The 25,905-nt window shown below is 42.5% G+C and overlaps 1 protein-coding gene across 2 annotated transcripts in view; it reads right to left on the bottom strand.

Annotated features, from left to right (window-relative positions):
* Window positions 1-25,905, bottom strand: part of LOC138261408 (alpha-N-acetylgalactosaminidase-like) — a 120,794-nt gene that overhangs the window by 34,207 nt on the left and 60,682 nt on the right. For both annotated transcript variants that reach the window (XM_069210333.1, XM_069210332.1), the window contains 3 exons: window positions 21,040-21,214; window positions 5,863-6,040; window positions 2,074-2,168 (listed from right to left, as the gene is read on the bottom strand). In XM_069210333.1, coding sequence (XP_069066434.1) covers window positions 2,074-2,168; window positions 5,863-6,040; window positions 21,040-21,214 — 448 coding nt within the window. The remainder of the gene's footprint in view (window positions 1-2,073; window positions 2,169-5,862; window positions 6,041-21,039; window positions 21,215-25,905) is intronic.

Below are 25,905 nucleotides of genomic sequence, written 5' to 3'. Positions count from 1 at the left end.
AACAATATAGACAATAAATAAAACAACTATAGTGCACTGTGTTCCACAGTGAAAAACACAAACAAGACTTGGTTGTATATACAGAAACTAAAAGACTTCTAGTGTGTTTTTTCTTGTTGCAGACTGTTACAGTCCAGTAGAGGGAATTTAAGCCTAAACGTAGTTGTGAGCTGAGATGTCGATGAAGTTTTGAACACTTATGTACTATAGAGTCCTCTTCAGGACTTGTTGATATCTGGGACACATGGAGGGTGTGAGTCCACAGGAGTGGATAAGGGGTCCAACAGTACTTGCTGATGTACAATAATCGTGCCTATTAAGTGAAACAAACGAGAGACGTAGAGCGAGGAAAGGTAATGCTTTAATCACTTGAGGGTTCAGTGATCCATCAACTAGTGTCGCATGTAAGGAAACAGGCTCTCAGTGGTGTAAGGACACCTCTTGTCTTCTACTAGCAGGCAGGCATACTTTGGAAAGGTAGAGATACTCAAGTTTTAACGCACATCATAGAAAAATACGGTACTTATTGTTGCTATCAAAAGGTCCTATTGACATTGAATTATTCCAACTAGAAGATTCAATTTTGACAAATAAGGGTGACTACAAAAAATAAAAAAACGATATAGAATGGAAAGATAAGAGCATTGGCAAAGTAAAGTAGTGGCCTGCAAGCTGCGACTCAGAGCAAGAGAGCCAAAGGCAGAGGTAGGCTTATCCATTGAACCATGCTGTATGCGGGTGTGAACAGAATCAAAATGTTAATGGCAGTTAACCAGACCAGTGGTGAAAGGATGACCAACAGTCCCGCTACATATGTATGTGTACATAATTTTCATTTATGATTTTTTTTTGTATTACATAGGCTTGCAAGACAGCTACGTTAGACCTAAAAATGAGTCAGATAAATCAGAAGTGACAGCGCCTTTGAATGAGAATCATTCATCAGAAAAGATGAGACACTTTCCGGTGAGCAAGGCGAGTCTGAGCAACAAATATTTTTACAGCGGCAAATGAGGAAGAGCGACCTGCAAGTGAGGAAGACGAAGGTTGATGTTAAACTGTGACAATGTATTCTCTGTCGATGAACTCTGACCGAGACAGCGTGTCTACTGTATGAGACAGAGTAACCATTTAATGATGACGGGAGACTCCTGAGTGAATAAGGAACTAGTTTGGGAGGTGAGTGGACAGTAAGTGATGCAGGGGGATAAGGGAGAGTTATTTCTAAAGTTCACCATACACCACAGATTGGCTTCATTGTGGTAAAATCAGCTTATTGTTGAGAGGAAAAATACATTGTTGGAACTCTGTCTAAGGAGACAAGAGCATGAAAGATTTTTTAAAAATCAGAGATGCTTAGGGGAGATGTACAGTGATCGTCATCTTTTTAGTGGGGGTATGTGTAGGTTCATCAGTCCCTAAGAGGTATAGTTAGAATGAGTGCTAACCCAAAAAGGTGAGTCTGCCTTGATTAAATCTTTCTGCTTACAGTCTGAAAACATGTGACCATAGAGCGGCATCAACCCATAAGTTATATTGGCAAGAATACCCACCTACACAGACATGCATAGTAAGCATTCCTTAGCCATCACTTTAATAATTATCCCAGTTACAGGCTGGGATTGGTTTTAATCACAGATTTGGAGATTAGTTTGATTTAGCTTTTATACTCTACCCTGTAGAATCAAGAACTCTAAGAAAACAAAGCAAAACATCACTAATAGGTCTCTGCATTCCTTGATGTACATGTGATTATCTGCGTGTCTATAAAGATAAATACACATACACCCTCCTCTTACAATAAAAATACTGTCAATTAATTTTGTTTTCTTTTTGCTTCAACGTTTGAGTAAGTCTGTTGCGCTCATATTTCTTTAACTGCCTCTGATCACCGTGCAATAGGGTTGGTGTCTACTTTAATGTGAGAGCAAGAGGTTCCTCCGATCGGTGTACACGCAAGGCAGGCCGCTTTAAGGAAGCATTACTGAGTATCATGCACGTGCAGCGACTGGGGAGAGGGCTGGGACATGGCTGTCACCAATGAAACAACGTGTTTGCAAGAAGAAGCTGTACCTCTGGCGGGAGTCCACCTTCATACGCTGGCCAGCTGCACGAATACAGAATGGGTCTCCCCGTAGCATTCAAAGCACTGCTCATCTTTGGATAACCTAAGAAAACCATGAAAATGTAAAACAGTCAAAATCTAATGACGTATAAGGAGCCGAAGATGTCTCGGTATGAAAATCACACAATCCACTGATAAGCAACATGAATACATTATGGGGGTGTGGGGTGCAGGGCCAAAAGAGATCTATGCAATTCTACACAGCCCTACTCTGTCTAGCAGATAGGATTTCAACTGTTCAATGCCAAGTTATGCAGCAAAACACGTTGACAGAGCTGGACAGCTTAATGGTTTGGTCCAAGAACAGGAGCAGTGCGAGTCTGAACGTGTGTAAAATAGACTGAGAAAGAGGTGTACTGGGCCTACCTGATCTGGGGTTATGTAGAATGCACTGCGGTGCAGCTGCAGCATGCTGTTAAACAGAGCAATGGCATGGACAACTGGGGGAAAAGGTTGCTCAAAGGATGTGAAATGGCTGCTGAGCTCTTCATCAAGGGTGGAAATGTGCCCAAAAGATGGACACATATAATATGGCAGACAGCACCAGTGTGGGAGGCAGCGGTCAATTCAGTGCTGGAACACACTCCTTTTCTCATGGAAACTGGAAATGTGGTGGCTACAGCTGCATACAAAAATTAGCAAGGACCTTTCAGTAGCAAAAAGGATTGAAGGGGGGTGTCGTGCCCTGGGGGCATCTATTATGGGGAGGCACTGGGGGCATTTAGAGTGTGACTGGATAGTTATTTCAATATGCGAGGCTGACCAGGACAACCAGCAAAATCTGGACTGGCTTCCCCAGCCCCAATGCCACACTGGAAACCATGGAGGCACTACTGATCATGGGAGGGAGTCGTGGACTGGATCACATCTCCATAGCGCCCGGAAACAATATAGCAAGAAGGCCCTGCAGAACAAACGCAACAATAACGGGAGGGTGATTTACAGACAATTTAAATAGATAATGATTGGGAAAGCACATGGACCTGGGTGCAAGAGAATTCTAGTAATGCTATAGTTAAACTGACTAATTTTAACTTTTTCCACCTAACCTATATGGACCCCCAGAAAATACATAGAATGTATTCTGATAGGCTCTAAATGTAGGGCACCGGATGCCACATTCATCCATAGGACCTGGGCCTGTGAAACGGATGAACTACTGAAGGCAACTAAAATGAAAATAAAATCACTAACTGGCATTATTGTTGATAGAACACTGCTTATTAATTATAATATATGGACCAAAACACCTGAGTATCCAGTATCAATTTGCGCTATTAGAGTTGATACTGGCGAAATGAAGTATATAAAAAAGTGATGGATGAAATGCTTAAAATAGCCCGACCAGTCCATGGTTTTTCTGCACACCATGCCACATAGTGTTGGGACCGGCCATATGCAAATACGTCTTCACTCTGCTCCAATAGTGAAGTGTTCCCTTTTCCAGCCAAAAGATTTTTAATCAAGTCGATCACAAAAGAACGAGAATTATGAGAAAGAGATGAGATGGGTGAAATTTAAAACTGACAATTCAATAGCATTTAAAACAATATAAAAGGCTAGGAGTGTCACAGTGACGATCCAACTCAGCACACACTGAAGACATGGGAGGTTGTAAAATGTAAGACTTCAATATAAAAAAGTGCAAATGATCCCTGGGTGGATGACAGAAAGTTGTGTTCTCAGTCGCTGAACCGGAGTCTATTTGGGAATGTTAGCACAAAAAAGGGTACAGGAGTCCAGGGTCAGTAAAGAAGTAAAGCCAATTATGTTACACTTACGGGTTATATTCTAACTGAGAAGACCAGCGGCCATCATTGGTGGTTTTACCAAACAAATTTAGTTTTAAATATCATATCCTTAAAGTTGTTTACCGAAATATGGTGCAGAGAGCGTACAGAGATCAGTATAGATTTACTGTTTCAGAACACTGCCTCCACATCATGACAGTATATACATCCCCGAGAATGTAGCAAATAGTTAATAATAGCTCACCTATATATCTACCTTCACAATACTGCAGAGGTCAATACTCTTGATACAGTACTATTACAGGACTATATTTTTCCACTCAAAATGAGCACATACATCCTGTAAACAACAAATGTGGTAACCTACGACAAGCAATAAGTATGCATAATGAACAAAAAAAGGTAAAGACCGAGGGTTGGAGTTAGGGTAGAGAAGAAAAGCTCTGGTTGGTTGGTTTGCTGCAACTGGTAGGCTGAGCCCAAATCATTTCAGATAAATGCGCCAAAACACAGATATTCTGGTGTTTAGCTTCACCAGGGAGAGGACACCTTTTGAGGGTTTTTTCACTGTGGAAGCATAGCACTCCATCTGATACCCAGTTGAGTACAGAATCTAAAACTGCCAAGAAGGTTAATGCGCTTTATCTGGGAAGGCAAGCTTCTGTTGAGCGGACAGAACAAGTAGGTCCTGCAGGGAATCGATAGACCTAGGACCATAGATGTAATTTGTGATACCCAAGTCCAGTAAAGAGTTAATGTGGTGCAGAAAAAGAAAGGGGGCATTTAGCACATTTTTTATTGGTATTGAGGCCACAGACAGAAGCCCTCAATGGACGAACCTACTAAATACATACAAGAAGACTAAAACCAGTGCATGATGCTCAAGACAGTACAAGTGAGACACGGTATATAATATTCAAACTTATCTTCATGCATGTGGATGGTGCCTGCCATATCCTCGCCAAGTAAAGACTATGATGATTACAACTGATGTGGCTCTAATGTCCAAATTACTTACTGGTAATCTTCACTACTCCGAGTCCATGGCTTCCTAGAGACAGTCTTTGGATTGCCTGCCCTTAACCAAGACAAACACGGTTTGGTAATATGTAGGAAGCCATGCAAGTCTGGAAGGTCCTATTGGCAACTGCAAGAGGAGGAGTTAATTTGAAAAAAACAAAAAATCTCAGGTAAGGTTAATGACTCCGGGTGAGCACTCATTTCATGAAGAAAGACTGGACGATGAAACTTCTAACTGTTAGTAAGGGACATGACTGGCAATTAAATAGTCCACCGCAGGCACGGCGATGGAAGCCCTTACAGCTGCTGCTGCCCATTGTATGATGCAGGGATGGAAGGCGACTGCATGAAGTGCTTTGCATCGATAGGAAATCCTGCCTGGCTTTGCTTTCGTGGTCCACTTGAGATTTGCTTCATGTAAACAACCATCACAAATAGGAAGACTCCATGTTCCTTTTACTCTACAGATTCACATGTACAAGGATTTGGTGCTTGCGTAAAAGGAAGCCTCAAGATGGCTCTGTCCTACTTCAATTTTGATGCCTGGCCTGGCCGAGAAAACATATCCTTGGACTCAAATAATAAAAGGTAAAGCAAGTGTCAAATACCATCAAAGTTGTCTAAATGCTTGTGTACTGGAGCACTGCATTCCTTTATCTAATCACGGAGAGTTGTCTCCTCATCTTATCATCATACACCCTGGTTAGTTCCTTGTTGTACTGCTCATATTAAAATCATTACCAGTCCAGCATTTTTTTGGCTCAAGCCACGTTGACCTGTTTAGGCTCCCATAGGAATGGGTATGATACAAAATATCAAATGCTGCTGTTGTCCAACTGCATGTTATGACGTAAGGAATGCTGGCAAGAGCAAAGCCATTATATCAGTATGTAAACTGCAGCTACAACAAATAAATATAACATTCACAAGCATGTGATGTGCGTTGGGACAAACATTATAACAGACCTATGGCTTTAACCGATGAATTAGAATAGCAGCCGTCAAATTTCAACATGTCAACTCCCCACTCGGCAAATGTGTTGGCATCGATGCTGATTTTGTCCAGTGTGGTGCCAGGGTAGCCGCCGCATGTGTAGTTCCCAATATCGCTGTAGATGCCAAGCTTAAGTCCTCTAGAATGCACCTGGGAAAGGAAGGAATAAGCAGGATTGTTCGTTTTTTTAAACACCCATAAGACCAGAATTTCATAGTAATAAAACATTGTTTTTATTTGTAACCAACTATGAAAGCACCCGTTTCTGCTCCTTAAATGGTATTCCTTGCAAAAAACACATGGCTGAACTTTAATAAACATATCAATAAGTAAGGTGCGTGAGTCTAATCATCCGAACCAGAAACTATGAAAGACACTACATGAAAAAACACAAAAAAATAGCAATTTGATGGTCAAAACAGAGAAGGCTTGCTTTTTAATCTTATTATTTTGCTACTGATAGCACAATAAATTATTGAATTCGTAATACATTTGAAAGAAAACCTATATCTGCAAAATATTCCTGGATTTGGTGGTGTGACATAGGTAGTAGACTGCCCTGGACCTCTTCCGTATCTCCTTCGCTACAGCACCCAAAACAGTTCCTTAGAGTTGTGTGGAAATCCTAGGAAACAGCTGTCAGCAGCAACAGGTAGAATTCTGGAATAGTGAAAGTACCCATGACTTGAAGCTTTTCTGCCACAGGCCAGCAGTTTAATGTCCCACTGTGGCCTCACAAACAGTCGGGGAGGTAACAAGTGTGCAGACCTTTAATAAATCTCATCACAACAGATAATTAAATAAGAACTGTTGACCAGGTAAACACAGAAAGCCTGAAAGGGTCAACAAATAACCTACAATAGTGCTCACTGCACGGCCTAATTAGGGTAAAGACAAAACAAACAAAATGACTTTTAATTGATTCAATTGTAATGGCGCCGTGTCCCGGGCACCACACCAGGTGCAAATGTTTCTCAGTATGTGGCATAAATGAATGTCATGTAGGAGTGCCTAGTGACATGGATGATATCCACCTCCTTGGGTGGCTAATAGAATACAGTCAATTACTGCTGTTCAGTATCCACACATGGAGGTGTAAGTTGTGTTGGTTCAGGTGGAGGACCATGACCTACAGCTGAGTCAGAAGGGCCTGCCAAACTGGTAGCTTGATAAGCAGACAGATGCTCAGGAGTTTTGGGTACTATATTCTCCTTGACCAATCTGGGGGCCAACTAGAAGACTTCGGCCCAGGCATTCTTACCTTGTTCAAGACACAGTGAAGGAGGGGAAGTGGTAGAAAGTCAAGCAGTTGCCACATGTTCCACTGCAGCAGGATTGTATCTCTCAAGCAGTGTCCTTTCAAAAACTCTAAGACACAAAATTGTTAACCATGCACATTGTCAAAGGTGGCAAAAAGATTAGCCAGGGTTTCTTCCACCGGTTAAAGATGCTCTGTGTCTGTACCACCTCATGAAGTAAACACCACTCATGATCTTCCATGTGACGTCTGATCTGGCTTTCAGGGACACCCCCAGGAGGTTGGTGACCAGAAAAATGCCCCAGTGCTACGGCCACCTCCAGAGACGTAAAGTCTCCTGGCACTGGACCCAAAACCCCAATCCATATCCTTGTTGCAGTACCACATGGATGTGTCTGTGAGACCCTGGATCAGCCCCCACCTTGATTGAAGGCAGGAAGACCTTCAAGGCCAGACACATGGCCTTCAGATCCAGTAGCTTGATGGGGAGCCAGCCGTCCACCACAGACCTGTTGCTTCAGAGAGAAAGCCCTGCACGTCACAGTGTCCAGGATTGTCCCAATGAACGGAAGCCTCGGAGGAGTCAGGTGGCATCTTTTTTTAAGAAATCCAACAATTTTGAAAGGAAGGTTTGTCATTGTCTGGACGGGGATCTGAAACTTATGTACATTCATCAGCCAGTCATCAGGCCACAGGAATGCAATAACTCCGGGATCCAGATGGGCAGCAACCATTGCCATTACTTTTGTGAACACCCTACGGGCACAGGTGGAGCTCAACAAGGAGCACAGCAAACTAAAAATGCACCTGGCCCACCATGAACTACAGTCAACCCCGGTGGGAGTGCAAGATAGGCATAGGAAAGTATGTGCCCTGCTCTACCTAGGATACCATTTAGTCTCCCAGGTCCAGAGCAGATGGGACCAGGGCAAATGTTAGAATGATGAATTTGTACTTTTGTAGGAAGGCATACTTGAGACAGGCGTCCAACAGAGGCCTGAGGCTGCTGTCCTTTGTAGGGACAAGGCAACAGCAAAAATAACAATGCCTGTTTTTCTCCGAGTTTGGTACCCTCTCTATGGCGCCTCTGTAGAGCAATAGGAGTGTCTCCTGCAAGAGGACGAGCAGATGCTCTTCCGAAATATGTTTTAGTGTGGGAGGGATATTGCGCTGGGGGAGAGAAAAGACAGGGTAAAGCCTTTTGATGTCTGATGTGTGCCAGATGTGATTAATCGCAGGTCTGAGAAGAGCCAGATCCTGCCTCCCACTGGTAAGGAATGCAACGCTGAGGAGAACCTAAAGCAGTTTGTGGGACGGTATCACAGGTGAGGAGTAGGTGTACTTGCTGAGTGCATGTTGTTTGTCTGCAGCATCCCTGGCTAGGAAAGCTATCTCAGTCTATACACCAGCCTTCTGGAACAGCCGCTAAATTTCTGGAACTGGAGCAGGAATGGTTTTATTAAGAAATTATATTCAGTTGGTGGCTTATATTGCAAGTCAAGCTCTGTCTCCAAGAGGTATCAAGCGTCCTGGCATTTCATAAATCAAGGTATAAGGCATCATCAGTATATTGAGGGTAGGCGCCAGTGCTTAATTTGTGCTTGTGGTTTCCGGTACGGAGCACCAGCACTTATTTTTGAGGGCCGGCACTTATTTTTCTGCCTCAAGCATCTACTGAGAGCAAAAGACAGATAGGGGAAAGACAGAGGAAGAGAAAAACGAAAAAGCCTCACAAAGGGAAAAAGCCAAAAGCTGCAAGAGTGAGCTGAAGGGGGCAGGGAGTGGCTGTAAATGGATTGAAGAGGCCCAAGATGGCTCCAGGGTTACCCTGCCTCAGTATTCCATGCTTGCACATTTAATTGCAGCAGCCACGTGTAAAAGAGGAGGGCTTTGGAACCAGCACGTTTTTATTTACAAAATAAGCACTGGCGGGTGCAGGCAATCCCCTTCGCAATCATCATCATTAACTGCAATTCAGTAGAGCCAAGCTGCATGACAACAGATTGCCCTTTGTTAATTTAATATTGTGACATCGATCAAGCTCAAGCAGATGTCAGTTCAGGGTCTCACATGGGCATTGGCACCAGATCATCAACCACAACGGTGCAGCATGAACACAGCATGGATCATTGGGCCGGAATGAAAGTCTAAATCGGGGTTGCTATGGTTCCCACAACAGGTCCTAAGGGGACAGAAGGCACAGGGTAGGGGCCCACCAGTGGCAGCTGGCAGGTCCATCCCCTCTTCTGTGGTTTGAGGCAGTCTAAAGAAGCACCAGTGGGAGCCAGATGGTCACTCAGAATTTGCAGCATGACTTGTTTAAAGGCCTCAATCTGTTGCAGGGTCGAAGACGGCCAGGGGAATTCTCGTCGAGACCAGCTGAGGGACTGGTTCCATGGCCAGTGTCCTTGATGAAGTGCGATTTAAACCTTGACACCTTTGTGCCTTGTCTTTGGAGTTAAAGTGGCGGGACATGATCTTGTCATGATATGTTTTTTATGTTTTCATTTGGATTTTGAATTACTTGAGGACTTGAAATGGGAAGTTGAACTGGGGTAAGAATGACCTCATGAGCATGCCATAGCTCAGGCCCATGACTTGGAGCGGGATCTATGTGAAGGCAACAACTTATTTTTGAGTTTGGGAACATACAACTTCACCTCTCTTTCTCAATATGCCTTCGGATGGTGCATGGGGGTGCACTTATCATACAAATTAGAGTCATGTCCCGATCCTAGGCACCGGAGACATCTGCTTCCTCCAGATGCAGTAAGACTTGAATCTGGTAGTTTTGCTGGGAACACTCTTCCTAGCACACTGGAAATTTTCAGAAAACAGAAAAATTTGGCAGCGTAGCATCAGGTTATCTTCAGAAGACATGGGAAAAAAGTAACTGATATCAGCGCATTGGGGTGGTGCTAACATGTGACTCCGCTCGGTCACTTCTGGAGCGGTATGGAAGAAGGACAGAGCTGTTCAAAACCATCTAGCTGCATTTGGCTGCACCTCTCTGGAAAAAAATAAAACTCCAGATACAACATTTTTCCCCCTTAGTGTGGTTCACATTTGAGAGATTCACTATGTAGAGGCTGGCGTCATCACATAACTATTATCTAAATCTGTAATTGTTCACAACTCTTTGGCCAATGTCACAGATGCCACCCATGTGAACTGATAGAGGTTTTTGCAGTTCTGGGAATGCTCTCTCACATACCATTTCTGCTCCAGAACTTGGCTTCAGGGGCATTGCGGAAAAGATGCTCTTGTCTCACTTCTTTATGCCTTTCCCATTTCCCTAAGATATTGGAAGAATTGACACAAATGAGGAGGGTTGCAGCTTCAATGATTCTATTTGTTCCAGCATGCACTACTTCTCCCGGTTTCTAATGTCTGCGACCAATGATGGCTAGCCAGGAAAGGGTGCCAACTCTAAAATCTTAACTAGGTGACTGGGTGCCATGTTGAAACCAGTTACCACAACACTGAAAACGTTGCATGAAAATGCACATCTGGCTAAAAGGAGCAAACAGTTGGAGGATCTGAGCTGTTTTTATCAGAAAAGTCTATACATTGAGACCAGAGTTGGTCAAAAGTTGAAAGACAACTAAAACATCACTGGGGACAGGGTAGACCCAGGATGTCACCAGACCACCCTCTGGGTATTTTAGTAGTGCCCAGGCAGGTAGGGTACAGGATATTTCAATGCAGACATTATAGGGCAAGGGTAACTGATGTCGTAAATGTATCAAGAGTGACAGGCGATGCATAGAGCAGGATAAACAAGCACTGCAGCTTAGTGTATGAGAAAGGTGACATTTGAGGGGGTAGGACAGCCAATAAGGAAGAGTCCTATAGCAGTGCTGAGGAGCCAGAGAAGACATGATTACCGTCAAAGGAAACCAGGGGGGAAAAGCTTAGCAGGAGAGAGAGAGAGAGGGGGGGCATTGAACAGGAGAGAGACAGAACATATACGCACCTTGGTAAGGGTCAGGTAATAAAGAATTCTGGTTTGTTCCGCATTGTGGAACATGATTAGAGGGGGGCAACAGAGGACTTTCCAACTTGATGGTTTTACTTTAAACAGTCATAGATATCAACTTTACATCATTAGATTGATTGTATCCGTTTTACTTGCTCTACAATGCCAGTGCAGAACTAAATATGCAAAACAGATTAAACAGTTTGAGCTTTGAAAGTGAAGTTAAAGATAACTTACTATGAAATCATTGCAGAAGCAGCCAGGCTCTGAATTAAGAGATGCGGAGTACCTTTGGGCAGAACAGAGAAGCAAACCCCTTGCTCCATTCAGTAAAGGACAGACTGCAGGGCGAAGAATACAGGAAAGGAAAAAAGGAGGCAAAAGGTAGACGCTCTACTGAACATAAAGTATAAAAAGAGACAACTGTAACAAGCAGTAAGAATGGGGGCAGTGAAAGGTGAAGCTTGCCAACAACACAAATGTTTTTTTTCCATTCAAGCACCAAGTAGAGTTTTTCTGCTGACATAACAAGAACAATTAAGAAAAAATAAAGTTTAAGAGATCATTGCCCCTCAGGAAAAGTTGATAAACAGTACAAACAAATGAAAAAAGAAAACATGCACCAAGAAGAACCCAGAGACGAAAACTGTAATAGGGCAAGCCCAGGGAAGCAAACATGATGAGAAGTGTCCATACATCTAATTCGGTGGCTCTAGGTGGTAAGCAAAGGGCTAGGACCTCCAACCGCAAGCACTGGACACCATAGCAGGGCATTACAGATAACCAAACCAAGACCCTTGGAAGTGACCACGATGTTTGTAAATCTTGAAGCCCTTCAACCACGACAAAACAAACGACCAGTGAATTAAGTGAGAAAAGAAATCACATATAATATCTTGTTGCCGTCAACTAATTTACCTATGATAAGAACAGAGAATAAATAATATTCTCCTAACAAGAAGTGCCTCCATACCACATGCAGTAAGCTTCATGGACACTGGTGCAAGCAGCCTACTTTTTTTTTGGAACTGACTGTCTCCCCTAGCAGTCACCTAGGCTGGAAAGCAACTCTAGTCCTACAGACAAGGACCTTTTGAACATTTTGAACGTTTGGCTCAGGGAGAAGCTCTCTTCCTGTTTTGGTTCAGTGGAGGGTGGGGAATGAGAATATTGAAGATTTATTTTCGGCCTGCACTTGGACTTCACTATACGGGCTACTGCTATATTAACAAGGGAAGTTAAGAATAGTAAATCTACATTTCACAGTATATTCATGTCTTGACAACACAATGGCAGCTAATACTGTAGAATCCATATATGGACTGGTCAATATAATTGACATAAATTTTGTGACACTCCTTGGACGATGTCATAACTCCTGCGGATGTCAACAGGCCGTCGAAGACCTAGCTAGGAATGAAACCCCAGGCCTGGACGGCCTTCCCATTGAATTCTACAGTACATTTATTGACATTCTCGCACCCTGTCTGGCTACTATGTACAACGAATCCCTTCTGACCGGGCGAGTTAACCTCCTGGTTAAGGGAGTCTTTGTTGATCTCTCTCCTCAAGTCCCACTGGGACATTACAGATGTTGCGTCCTACCATCCCAATGATATACTGGGGGCTGATTGCAAGATCTTGGAAAAGATATTATCCATCAGATATGCCAAGATCATACCGGATCTCATCCATCCAGATTAGAACAGGTTTGTCCCAGGATGCAGCACTTACATAATCTCTGCCGCCTCTTCCACATTCAGGAGCAGGTGCGCGACCGATATCCTTTTCCGGTGTGCCTGGTGCTGGACCTGGAAAAGGCATCTGATTCCCTATACAGGCCCTACCTCTTTTGTGTCCTCCAGCATATGGGCATAGATCCTCGCTTTCTGGCTTATGCACAACTTTTGTATACAGGGCCGCTTTCACAGGTGCGGGTGGGATGCTTTATTTCAGAAACATTCTCAATAGAGCATGGCACTAGGCAGGGATGCACCCTTTCGCTATTGCTTTTTGCAATGGCGATGGATGGTGCACACAATGGGGTATCCCCCCTTGAAGGTAGGACACACGTGCTCTCACTCTACGTAGATGACCTATTCCTGTTCCTCTGTGATGCTCGGAAGACCCCCGCCCCATCCACGCCGTGTTACAGTCATTTGCCAGGGTGTCCAGACTCTGGGTCAATTGGGGCATATCCGCTATGTACCCACTTCACAACTCTCTAACCCCCTGCAAAATCATTATGGATGGCGCACTCCTTGCCTGGTGCCGCTGCAGTGCTTTACCTAGGAATTCACCTATATCATTCTCAAACAATCTTTTCGAATGTAACCTGCTTCCGGTGCTTACCTCGGTTATATTCCAAGTAGCCTTTTAGGCAAAGTTACCTTTGACCACGACGGGGAGGATCGCACTGTCAAAGATGATTAGCCTACCTCACCCTCTTTACTACTCTCCCATAATCCCACCTGAGCTTTTTTTTTTTTTTTTTTTTAAGATCTAGATTCCTTACTTATTGAACTGATTTGGGGAGCGGGGCAGCACAGAGTTGTTTTACGCAAGTTGTAACTACCCTCACACAAGGGCGGGCTAGGGTCTTCTTCATGTGATCTATACTTCTTGGCAGCTCAACTACAATGGTTGGCTAGGTGGACAGCAGGCAAAAAACCTTGGTGAAATCTGTCACCATTCACCACTTCCGCTATCAAGGGGCTCCTCCTCCCGGACCAATCATCCTACCCTCACCAGGCACTCCAGCTGCGAGGTGCGGGTGTCTGCGAAGGCTGGCTCCGCACTCTTACACGTCATGTTTCATACACTCCTGGCTTTCCATTAGTGAGCCTCCCATGCTATCCAGGTTCTTACTCCAGCAGGATATTACGTGCCTGGCAGGAGCGTCAGTTCCCACCACAATTAGGGATCTTTTCTGGGACAGCCATCTCCTCTCCTTCCCCCAGCTCCAGGCAAACTTTGACCTTCCAGCTGGGCAGTTCCTCACCTGTCACCATCTGCACAATATATGCTATAGGTTGTGGGGAACACGAGGTAAGGAGCCTCCCACACAATGTTCTGCAGACCCTGCTCACTTTCGGAACTGGTAATCGCTTGATCACTTGGCTATACAAAGGGCTCCACGGCCACACTGCATTTCATTAGTTCCCCTCTGAACTAAGTGGGAGGACGACATCAGAAGGGTGTTCAATGATAAGAAGTGGACTCAGGCTATGGCATTTGAGAAATGTGAGATTTAAAAATACACAGTTTCTCATTTTACACCTTGCATACCTCATTCCAGCGCAACATAACGGATACTTCCCTACTGCGTATTTGGCTTACCCTCGTTGTAGACTTAGTGAGGCAGATCTCCGACACATGCTGTGGTCATGCCATGACCTTCACCCCTTCTGACAGGATATACACACCATTCTATGGGATGTCACAGAACTCACTGACCTTGACATCTAGGAGGTCTGCGCACTGGACATCTTTAAATGCTTGACAAGTCAGGTGGTTCATACCCGGTTTGCTACCCTGGCCCTACTATTAGCCAAACGTACACTTACCATACACTGGAAGGCACCCATCGGCAGCAGCATGGTATGGGGTGGTGTGTAAGTGGGGAACTGCAGAGAGCACGACTTTCCACTATAAGGAGGCTAGGCGCATATATTGGCATCCCCTGACCCCTGCATGAGACACCATACTCTATCACTTTCTACAACTCACCACTCCAGTTGACCGGACCCCGGTATTCACCTCACAGGCTGTCTCCTTGTAATGCCCCCGGGCACCTGCTCCTCACTACATATGTGGGCTTTGGCTGCATTCCTGAATGGGTGGCACATGACCCCCCCCCCCCCCCTTATATTCGAGCATTTTCTCCTAGTTCCATTACGCCCTGGGGATGGGCACTCATATCAATACCATTGGCCCCTCTACTGCTTTTATTATTCCTCACTACCTGCTGTGTAGCTTCTGATCCCACCCAATTCCTAGTTCCTTAGTTGGTTCTTGTTGTTTTGTAATTCTTTGGTCACGAGACTTGATCTACAGGGACATCCACTGTTCTTTAAACAGCATGTAATACCTGCGATGTCTGGTACTGGTTGATGCTATTCACCCTCTAATGGAGGTTTGTCCTTGCTGTTTTTCCCTGTATCTATTTTACAATTGCAAAAACTTTCAATAAAAAGAATGTTTGGAAAAACAATTTGAAAAATCAATTTTGCGCCATTACACCCTCTAGGGCCTAACTCGTGCTTTCAGCCAGAAGCCTGAAGGGTACCTTTGATTGCGGTAGGATTAATGCCACACACTCTCTACAGCCATAACTACTGGAGATGCAGAGGCTTACCCAATCAACAAGTGTTGCTGAGCAGGCTGCCCTGTACACCAGCCCTACATCCATTTGCAGAATAAACACAAACTGCATGAGTTTCCCGATTATCTCATTATGTGCCGGGAAGGGTCTAGAGGATCACCCCTTTTATCTCTGCTTTGATATCAGTAATATTGCACGTGGAAAGACTTTAAAAGTGCAGCCCATCTCAAACATACAATACAGTAGGATGGAAAATATTGCCAAGTGTGTAAAAAGAAGACAAGCTGGGGTGTAGAAGTCTATATATACACTGGAAGTCAGTTTCTGTGCTTCATGGGGTTGTCATGCTTTTTCCAAAGATCCACACTAGTGTGCTGTAAAGAGGCTGCTTTATTTTTGCTTTATTATGCTTTCAGAATTTACTATGACCTTATGTCAAGTTCCCACATAGAGAGAAATGAAAAGGCCCTGTGCTCATCTCCTTTTGTCCAGCAAGCTCTGTGCTGGAGTAGCAAGATCTGCTGCATTCTGGGAGTAGCAGTTTCTACCTCTTTGGGTGCTTTCTCGGTTGAAATACACCTCGGGCACCAGCTGAGGATGAAACTGTGGGGCAAGTACGTTTGTGTAGGAGAAACTTCAGGAATGGTACAATCTAGGGCAGTGCGTACCACCTGAGAGCACGTAGCCCACATCTATGAAGTAGTATGTTTTAAGAGGAAACTTAAGGCCCCCCACATGGGTGAATGAAGTCTAACCTAGATGCAGGGGAAGTATGTCCAATCCTGATACCACTGTCTGTCCTACACCAACAGGCTTCGGATACATGCTCCCTCTGGCACACTTTGCAAAGGAGCACAAAAGGAGTAGTCAGTAGAGGATAGCTTAGGGGAAAAAGTACGTTAGAGAATACTGATGACCCCTTCCAAAGTATCCTAGGGGTTAGAAACAGTACAGTGTGTGCTTCTATGGATCACACATGTGATAATCCATAGAAGCAAAAGGCATTTCCCAATTTCCAGGGGCAGGCCCCCACGGAAGTGGTAAAACATCCCCTTTCGAATGTGCAGCTGCTCAAACAGCCACTACAAATTTGGAATTCCAGATTTGTCAACTTCTCAAATACAAACTCTATCTCCTCCAATTTCGTGCTTCTGTCTGTTTTGCTGCGGAAGTTGATGGTAGAGACAGCAGTTATCCAAAAAGAAAAATATGTTGGTAGCTTCTGGGTTGATTACAAATAGAAACTGTATTTTAGAGCTGGTTCATTAAAGTACTTTAAAGCTGCAATTCTTAGCCTGGTGACTGTCGGTGACCCACACTAAACCATTATTGAAATCTGGGGGCCCACAATGAGTCATCACTCAGTGACCACAGCCTAACCAATTTCTATTATTTGAATCTTAAAACAATATACAAAAACACAGAAACAAGAACAAGTATACATTAAAGAAATACACAAATGATTACATATTTTATTCACAAACAATATAGAAAAAAATTTAATTTTAATGGGGAGGTTGGATTTTTTTTTTTAAATCTGTTTTAAAAGACGAAGCAATATATAAGCCTCTATCATATCATTTATTTGCCCTAATGCAAGCTCTCCTTTTGTCAGTGCTTGAAGCTACCCATCGTTTATACTATATTATGTTGTGTGTACTTGTGCTGCTCCAACAAATCAAACTAATGATACTAATAATTTTTAGCCTCCAATTTCAAATTCTTTATAGAATGTTCTAACATTTTCAGTTTTCAATTTTGCTCAATTTATATATACTTTAGTAATTTGCTAATAATTTTTAATATTCTGAACAGTGTCTAAATGTATATATCAGCAAGCTTCAAAAGAAACTTGATTTAACAGGATGTCTTCCACCTGTCCACATGGAAGATAACATTTTTTGTAAAAAAACTTAAAACCCTCCTCCCACCTGCATGTCTGAAGCAGCGAGAGGCAGAACTTAATCAGTGGTTCTAAGCACATGTAACCCCCAGCCATTTAAACCTAAAGCAGGCATTTCCTCACAATGGTACTCGGTTATGGGAGGGTTTACTACTACAGGTTAGTTAAAGATGTGCAAGAAGGGTAAAAATGGGTGGTACTAGTGCTGTAGCGATGACCTGTCATCACGATTCCTTGGTGTGGGGCACATTAAACTGTACTACACCAGTAGTGGCAGCAGACATGATGCCAGCTGTAGTGCACCGCCATCATCGTCATCTTCATATTAGTTCAACATTAGTTTAGTTATTAATTTAACAAGCACTACTTCCTTCTGAGGAGCATTTGTCTGTAGCAGGAATGGGCAAAGTTTCAGCTGAGTTTTTGGACTCACTTAAATCAAACTGTTAGAACAGAAGATTTTATAATTTTACCAGTGAGTGACAGCGTGTTGTGAAACGTGAGATGATCCAAGACAAAGCTCATGCTAGACATCCAAGCCAAATCGTCATGCATAGTGGTGCTAATTTTGGTTACTGGTATGATTAGTTGCAGTATGCAGAACTGTCTAGGTTCTTCAACATTAAATACTGATGGAGTTGTTAGTAACCATATGTATATATTTATATACACAAAGGAACTATGAGGCTCCATTAACCTGCTGCACATAAATTAAATCCCCTTTCAGCAACATGTGTAGAAGCAGAAACAGGAAACAGAGCACTGTGGTCAGTTTCTAGCAAGGAGGCCCTTTTGTGGGTGTATAGTTACTATGGACATTAACGTTAACTGCACTCATTCAAAAATACCACCCTCTCTCAAAATGGGAAAGCCTCCACAAAACAAAACCGCTCTACTATTTTGAGCTCTGGTCACACAGCTGTAGCAGTCAGGAAAACCTTATATCATCAGTGCCTCAATAAAGTACAATAAGAGTTACAGTGAGTGAGAGGACTCTGGCTCAGCCCTTTTCAGCCACTAGCTTGCACATATTTGTTTCACGCTCTGCAACTGCTTGGTGGGCTATCCATCATGGCCATGTAATTTTGTGGAGGGACACATTGTCCCATTTGTTTTCCTATTTACTATGCTGAAACAATGACATTTTAATGTGTGTTATGTTTCTTTTTTTGTTTAGGGAGTGAGCGGATACTTTGAACCATCAGTGCTACCGACTAAATACCCTTGCATATAATGAAGGGATAACACTGCCTCATATACCTAGCACTTAGTTCGCTCAATTGCTTCATGGTAAACACAGTGCATGGTAAAACCTACTACAGTAAAAGTCTTTAGTTTTCACCATGGTTGGTGCAGCCAGTGGTGTGTATCTCTAAACATGTGTTTCAGGACTGTTGTCCTTCAGGAGTAGAAAATTATGGGATTATTCTTCATGCACAGCTGGAGCAACACATCCAAAGACACCTAACTAATACCAAACACTTTCAATAGACCTATTGCCTTAGACGGTGCCTGCTTGGGTTAGTGGCCTGAAGAAATATCTGAATGGGTCCAGGGCCACTGAGTCTCATCCTGCAACAGCTGTGTATCTTTGTAAGGGCAAGCAGAGTATTGCTAAATTGTGATAAAAAAAAAAAACATACAATACTTAAGGGTCTAGAGATCCAGTTATGTAAATGGTCAGCATCATTAGACCATCCAAGTCACTAATCACGGGAATTGAGTCTTCAATCGAAACAACAGTTTAGGTAAACAAAGTGATTGGGACTATGGGTGCTAGTCTAGTGGGCCTGCATGCACTCTGCCTCTGCCGAGAAGGGGTGGTAAAGAAGAGGCGGCACTTGTATATTTGAACACACAGGAATCCCAAATGTGCTGCTACATTTCTACTTTCAGTGTCATGTTGTTGCCCATTAGACTGGAGACCGCATCTGATGCAGATTCTGGGAGAATAAATGACTGAGTAATTCTACAGTGTACCCTAATGCTAGCCTCAGTCTAAAATCTAGCATTTCTACATATTCTCATACTGTCTCAAATTCAACATTATTTATTAACCTGAGGAGTGCCATCAACGGCATTCAGTTCAACTCCCTGTATAAACTAACTCCAACACTGTGTTTTCAGTGCAAGTAAAACATACAATGAATTTATATAAATATATGATTAAATCTCATGAGACACTAGTCATAACCCCAATTTAATTGTGGTTTGTCCATGAATTTGATCTCTGGCTTTAATTTTGGTCTATAAAACAAACTATTTCGGAACATAAGAAGTATTTTTCATTAATTCAGTATACTTTTTAACAGCTTAAACTGGGGAGTTTTCATTGCTTTATTTTTCCAATATTTATTTGTTTAGCACGTGCCTTAGGAACAAACAGTTATTTGAGCAAAACATGAGATACCTCAGCAATGAAAATGTTTTTTTTTGGTGCCACTCTGAAAATACATAACATTCAGCTTTAATCCGCCTCTCAGCCTTCATCCTGTTGATTGGGCATCTGTCCTAGACACACAACACAAGACAATGGTATAGTACATCCTCGAGCAAGAGATGAGTCATGATGTACAATCTTCCATCAACAAAAATAGTGCACCTTCAGTGAATAGAAAACACACGTTTATTATGTCTGCAGGGCATATAGTAAAAACATTCTGTCTGCCCCCTTATTGTTTGTGGCTTCACAGTTGCAGAGACTCACCTGCATTAGTGTTCAGCATACATTTGCCAGTAGATTCACCCAAGAAGTGATGATAATAAAACCTTTTAAGGAAGATTGTACCATCTATAGACTCTGAGGGCACCATTTGGACAACTCATGAGGTAAATCAGAAACACATAAGCCTTAGAGCATTTTGGTGGTTCTGGTAGCTTTAGCTTTCGGGAACAGTAATCCTGCCTCTATTCCAAATGTCTCAAAGAGCAATTGTTTTTAAATAGTCTAAATGGTGTGGTCTAACTCTCTCTGGTTATCATACAGGTACTCACCGTCTCTCTCTGGAGCAGGATTCGGTCTGGAGGGTTGTCCCCCGTCTCCACTAACAGGTCTGTCCTCACCGGAGGTTCTGAAGATTGCTGTGAACATGCAAGCATCTACCGACCAGCCACCTTCAGCTGGGATAAAAGAAGGGCTTCGCCAATAAAGGGTTTGGAACAAGAATGGAAGGGGGCAGGACAGCGTGGGGCTTGTGCTCTAACTCATAAAGGGACCCTCAGAAATAATCTGGGGAAAGTCACTGAGGTAGGAGGGGTTTCTTTATGTCCCATACCTTGCCTGGATACAAAGAAAGCTCCATGTCTCTCAGTCCCACCTCCCAACAGCTAATAAATCAAAACAAAAGCCTGACACACGCTATCTGCTTGTGCCTTGGTTGTCCACCCAGTCGCGCTCAGGTATTGACAGAACAATGGAGGAGGAGCACGCTGCATTCACGAATCATACATAAAGCCTTAGTATGAAAATGCAGCAGGATGTTCACCTTCAAACTCAGCAAAAGTTAACCAGGATAATCTCAGTATGCAATATGTCTCTCCGCAGACACCCCCCCGATACCTGAAACACACGTTACAATATTACAATGTGTCCAACAAGCTACACCAGGTTCATGCTCCAATTATGTTATCTGACTGATTCTACTAGATAGCTAACACATTTTCTCTATAACAACGGTTTACTTACATAGTCTGCAAGGGCTTTCATGCCACTTGGGAACCTTTCTGGGTCAGGCTGGAGCCGCCCCTGGGAATCCCTCGTCTTCAGAGACCAGCAGTCGTCTATGCTCACGTACTGATAGCCAAGCTCCTTCCAGCCATCTTCTGCCATCCGGTCGGCCATGCTTTTTAACAAATGCTCACTACAGGTTGAACAGATACACAGATTTAAATGTAACAAATGATGACTCAAATAATGTATTCCATTATGCAGGATGTAATAAACCTGTAATCTTTACACAGCTCCACCATATCACCTGTAAGCTCCACCATATCACTCATCCACTCTACCAGAAGAAAGGCTAACACCCACTACATTTGGGTTTGAAAGTGAAAAGATCTACTAAAATATTTCTTGTACTCTGATTTCACTTTAAGCTTAAGAGAGAGAGGACATCCAGAGCTTTGATACCTCTCAAACATCATTGTTTCCAGAAACTTGAACATCTAGTGTTTGCACCATGCAAAGACCAGGAACCCGCATTTATTCTGAATCACTCAGTGAATAAATCATTTGCAGGCAAAGTGCACTCACAAAATGAGGCAGATGTCCCTTTTAAGAAAACCTAATAGCTGTACTTAATTGACAGCGTACCTTGCACTTCAAAACGTTTAGGGGCTGCTTCTTCCCTTGCACGTAAATAATAGTGAAAAAAGATTAAGTCCTTGGGAAAGTGAGCAATCTAAAAAGTAGGCTGAGGTTCCATCGAAACAGATATGTGTATCTACCTACTGGAAGTGACTGTGGTTTGGCGACCGGAATGGGGTGAATTGTTCTAGTCTGACTCAGGTTGGTAAGTATCACAGGTCACTCAAGCCTTCTGGATTTTAGGGTAGAATAAGAAAAATTAACTCATGATCAGCTACCATAGGACGGGATTCCATCATAATTCCTTTTACAATGTAAGCGTGGTAGGACGGAATGAATTTAGAGTCTCAAGTTGTCGTTTTGATTGGAGCATGTTCAGTGAGGGGGAAGAAGAGCTTATGATGCATGAATACCCGTGGAAGATGTCGGTTTCTAACTACTTAACCCCTATCCTTTAAAAACTACTAATAGTCCCATACTGATGTAATGTTACATAAATGCGCGGAGGTGGCTCACTTCACAGTATCTGTCTCATTAAGAGGAGAAATCACTGAATGCATGTAAAGACCTCAGGACCAATGAAATTAGACCACTTATTTACATGACACAACATATGTTTTGAAGGGACATCTTACAAGTTGAAATAAACCATGTGCCGTACTCCATGGAAGTAAACGTTAGCCACTGGGCCCCTAGATATAAACATTTGATTTAATCATTTTTCAATATCAAAGTGCAACACTATCAAATTGCAGCCCCACTGGTAGCAGATGACTCTATAAATCTCTGGTTCATTTATTCATTCACCATGCTTAAAAAGTACAAAACAGAATGGTTGTGTGACTACCCCACACACTCACGGACTTGCAGTACCTTTTATGCCTGACAGAGATTCAGGTTCTTTCTCCATTTATGGAGCATTCTGGGTTTAAAAAAATAAATGAGTAGACAGACTACCTCTGAAAGGCAATAACATGACACTAGTATCCTCCAATGCAGTTTGAGATCCAACGTATAATGAAGTCAAGTAGCATGCTTAATTTTCAAGTACAAGATGCAGAGGCTGCAATAAACAAATGCTTACAGAATCAGCTAGGACCTAGTGGGGAAATCAGAGAATGGCGCACTCTATAGAACCAACAAGAATCCCTAAGCTAAAACGCTGCATCTGTTACCATAAGGTTTCTGTTCCTCGTCTGTGATATTAAGATTGAACTTCCCCTCCCTTCCAATTTGTGGAAATACACGTCTTACTTCTTGTTTTGAAGGTTTCCTTTTAAATCACCGCTATACGAGCAATATCCCACAATATGCGAGGTTACCTGAAGATGGTCAAGGCAGGCCGGACCGAGTACGGCATTCAGTATTCCCAGAATGACGATCCTCAAGATATCTGTACATACCATGGATTTCACTGTATCAACTGCACACTAATTAGTTATATGAAATCCTGAGTAGGCGTGACTCTTGGTGACAATCAGGGAGAGCTGATGCAACAATGCCTTGTGTACAACAAAAAGCTAAGTGAAAAACACTTCACATTCTGGGTGGTTTGAACTAGGGTTGAGAGCATAACAAACCTTTGAACAAAGTTAATCGAGAGCTGTTGACATGGTCAACTTGATGTTCAGTCAAAGAAAGCTGTTAAAAGGTGATTCAGCGAAATATGTCATAATACGTCTCAAAGGCCAAGCTGACGTCATCACACGTTCTAAAATGCCTATCGTTTGTGATTGGTAACAGTGCAGGACTAGATGAAGAGAACTGTTTCTTATCTACACTGGACGAGACCTTTAAAGAAAATGTTTCTCCACAACACTTAGTCAAACACATGGCCCCATCTTCATAATCACTGGACCATTCTGCACGTTAGGTAACAAGTCAATACCTGCCCGCCCCACCTATTGCCAACTATACTGATTTGCTGAATCTACTGACTCATGTTATTCACTTCAAGATTGCACTCAAGTTGTTACCTAAAACAGACAGTTAAACACAACGCACGTTTAGATGAGTATTTTCTGCCTGCTATGTAAAGCAAGATAGGACATGTTGATATTTGATTTTTTAAAGCCAAATAGTGAGCAAAGGTAATTTACAATTAGCAACAGTAACAAGAGCCTCATTTTTAGTTCGAAACACTCACTCCCTGACATAACAGATTAGCAGAAGCTCATAAATCCACTGAAAAGAAACAGTAATGTGTTGTTGGTCACTCACCCATACTTCTACACCTCCCACACCTCTCTCCTACCAAAGCGCAATCAGTAGCAGAATTGGACTGTCTTCATTAAGTAAAGTGTAAGGCATATTCAGTGCATAATTTCTATAGGTAGTTTCAGGTGGTTGGCACCAAAACTCATTTTTATTGACTGGGGCTTATTTTTCACCATCAACCCTTGAAAAAGCAGTAATGAAGTAAAAAGAAAAACAGACATAGGAGGGTGAAAGAATTATCGAGTGGAATCTAGACTAGTACGATAAAGACAGGTTAAATGTGTTAGTTTCAAGCAGTTGTTTAAACATGTTTACTCAAGCAGATGTTTAAACATGTTTACTCTGTAATGCCCATTGTTGGGAGTGTTCTGAGATGATGGAGGACTGAATGTGAGTTTCATTCACTCTGTGGGACTGGCCAGGTTGGTCACAAGGTTGCTGTAAGAATAAACTCAACAAATAATCAAGTGCGGCGTGTTTCCAGGATGTATTTACAACAACTAGACAGCCTTGCTAGTCGGAAACCTCAACATTTAGAAACGCTGCAGAGGACTTCTAAGAACTATTTGGGCACTTATTTTTAAATATATTTTTACAAATGGAGCACTGGGTAGATTTAACCACAAAGTACTGATGCTAATATCGTGATCTCTATCTTACGCTGTCACAAATGTAGCTCTGGCTATACTGGATGTTAACTGCACATAAACAGAGATATTGCCCTAGTTTGCTGACTACTACAACTTCCAATATGAGCTCCTGGCAGACAGCATGCTTCAAATCAAGCAAGACTGTGCCTGAGGGATTAACGAAATAGTTAAGAGGAAGGTATCAACTAGAAGGTAGCAGCATGTAATGCGCTGACGAAGGCCATATAGGTCATTAAATGCCGTCTGCCCAGGTCCCAGGTGCAGGCATAAGCCAGAACAGCCAGAGGTCGGACTATAGTGCTACCAGAATACTCCACTCAGCAGGAGTAGAATGTTCTAAACAAAACGTCAGAAAAAAAGATAAAGATTGGAAAGTTGGAGTACAAGTTCATATGAACCATTCGTCCTCTGGTACTCCATGGTCTCCAATGAATTGCCCAACATTCCAATATACTACTAATGACAAAGCATAAATAGCACAGGTCTCAATGCGATAACAAAATGATTTTCGCTTCTAGTTGGTCAGCATCTATGAAGGAGAAAAACAGCCGGAATCCGAGACAAGCACCATAGGCAGCTGTCTCTGATGTCTCTGAGCCTTCATCATATTAAAACTGTCTGTGAAGAAAGAACAAGGTGACATCTACTGGGAAATTGTGCAGCGGCAAATATAGCTTAGACTCATTACAGAATCTCTTTTATGAAACAGACAGGGAAGAGTAAATAATTCTCAAAGTTGTGCTTTGTAGATGACCAAGCATAATCGAATGAGTGAACATACTCTTTAAAAGTGTGAATACTACAAAAAAAATAAAAAACATTGCTATTCTGTAATTTCACTATTTTTAACATTTTGAAAGTCAAAAATGTTTACTTAGTCAAGCCTTTTCACTACAAGGTGGACATAATACACCAACAAACCATGAAAAGTAAACTAGAGATGAAAAATAAACTAGATCACCTAGAGTACTATACCAATATACTTAACTACAAAAAAACTAACCTGGGGGGGAAAGGAAAGAACAGGATTACATTAAAATAAAATAAGGTATGAACATGTGCAATTTGATATAAATTCTACATACACTTCGTGAACACATCAGTGCCATCATTAAATACAATCCTTTGCAGATGCTACACAACTGTGCACGCATTGGACTGAACAGCTCACCAGCACATGAAGTACACTAACCAAAACCTATGCTGTTTCAAACCTAACCAATTTCCAAAGGGTAATTAATGTCTTGAGATCAGTAGAACTGTACCTGTTGAATTTCTAAGGTTGTCTGCATGTAAAACCTGAGCCCAACTATAACGTGCCTCTAAACTTCAGTTTTTTTGGGGGTTAATTTCTAAGTTTTTTAAATTCCAGTTCTTA

Source organism: Pleurodeles waltl, chromosome 10 (genome assembly GCF_031143425.1).
Source record: "Pleurodeles waltl isolate 20211129_DDA chromosome 10, aPleWal1.hap1.20221129, whole genome shotgun sequence".
Taxonomy (NCBI): Eukaryota; Metazoa; Chordata; class Amphibia; order Caudata; family Salamandridae; genus Pleurodeles; species Pleurodeles waltl.
This window is presented reverse-complemented; position numbering and strand designations above follow the sequence as displayed.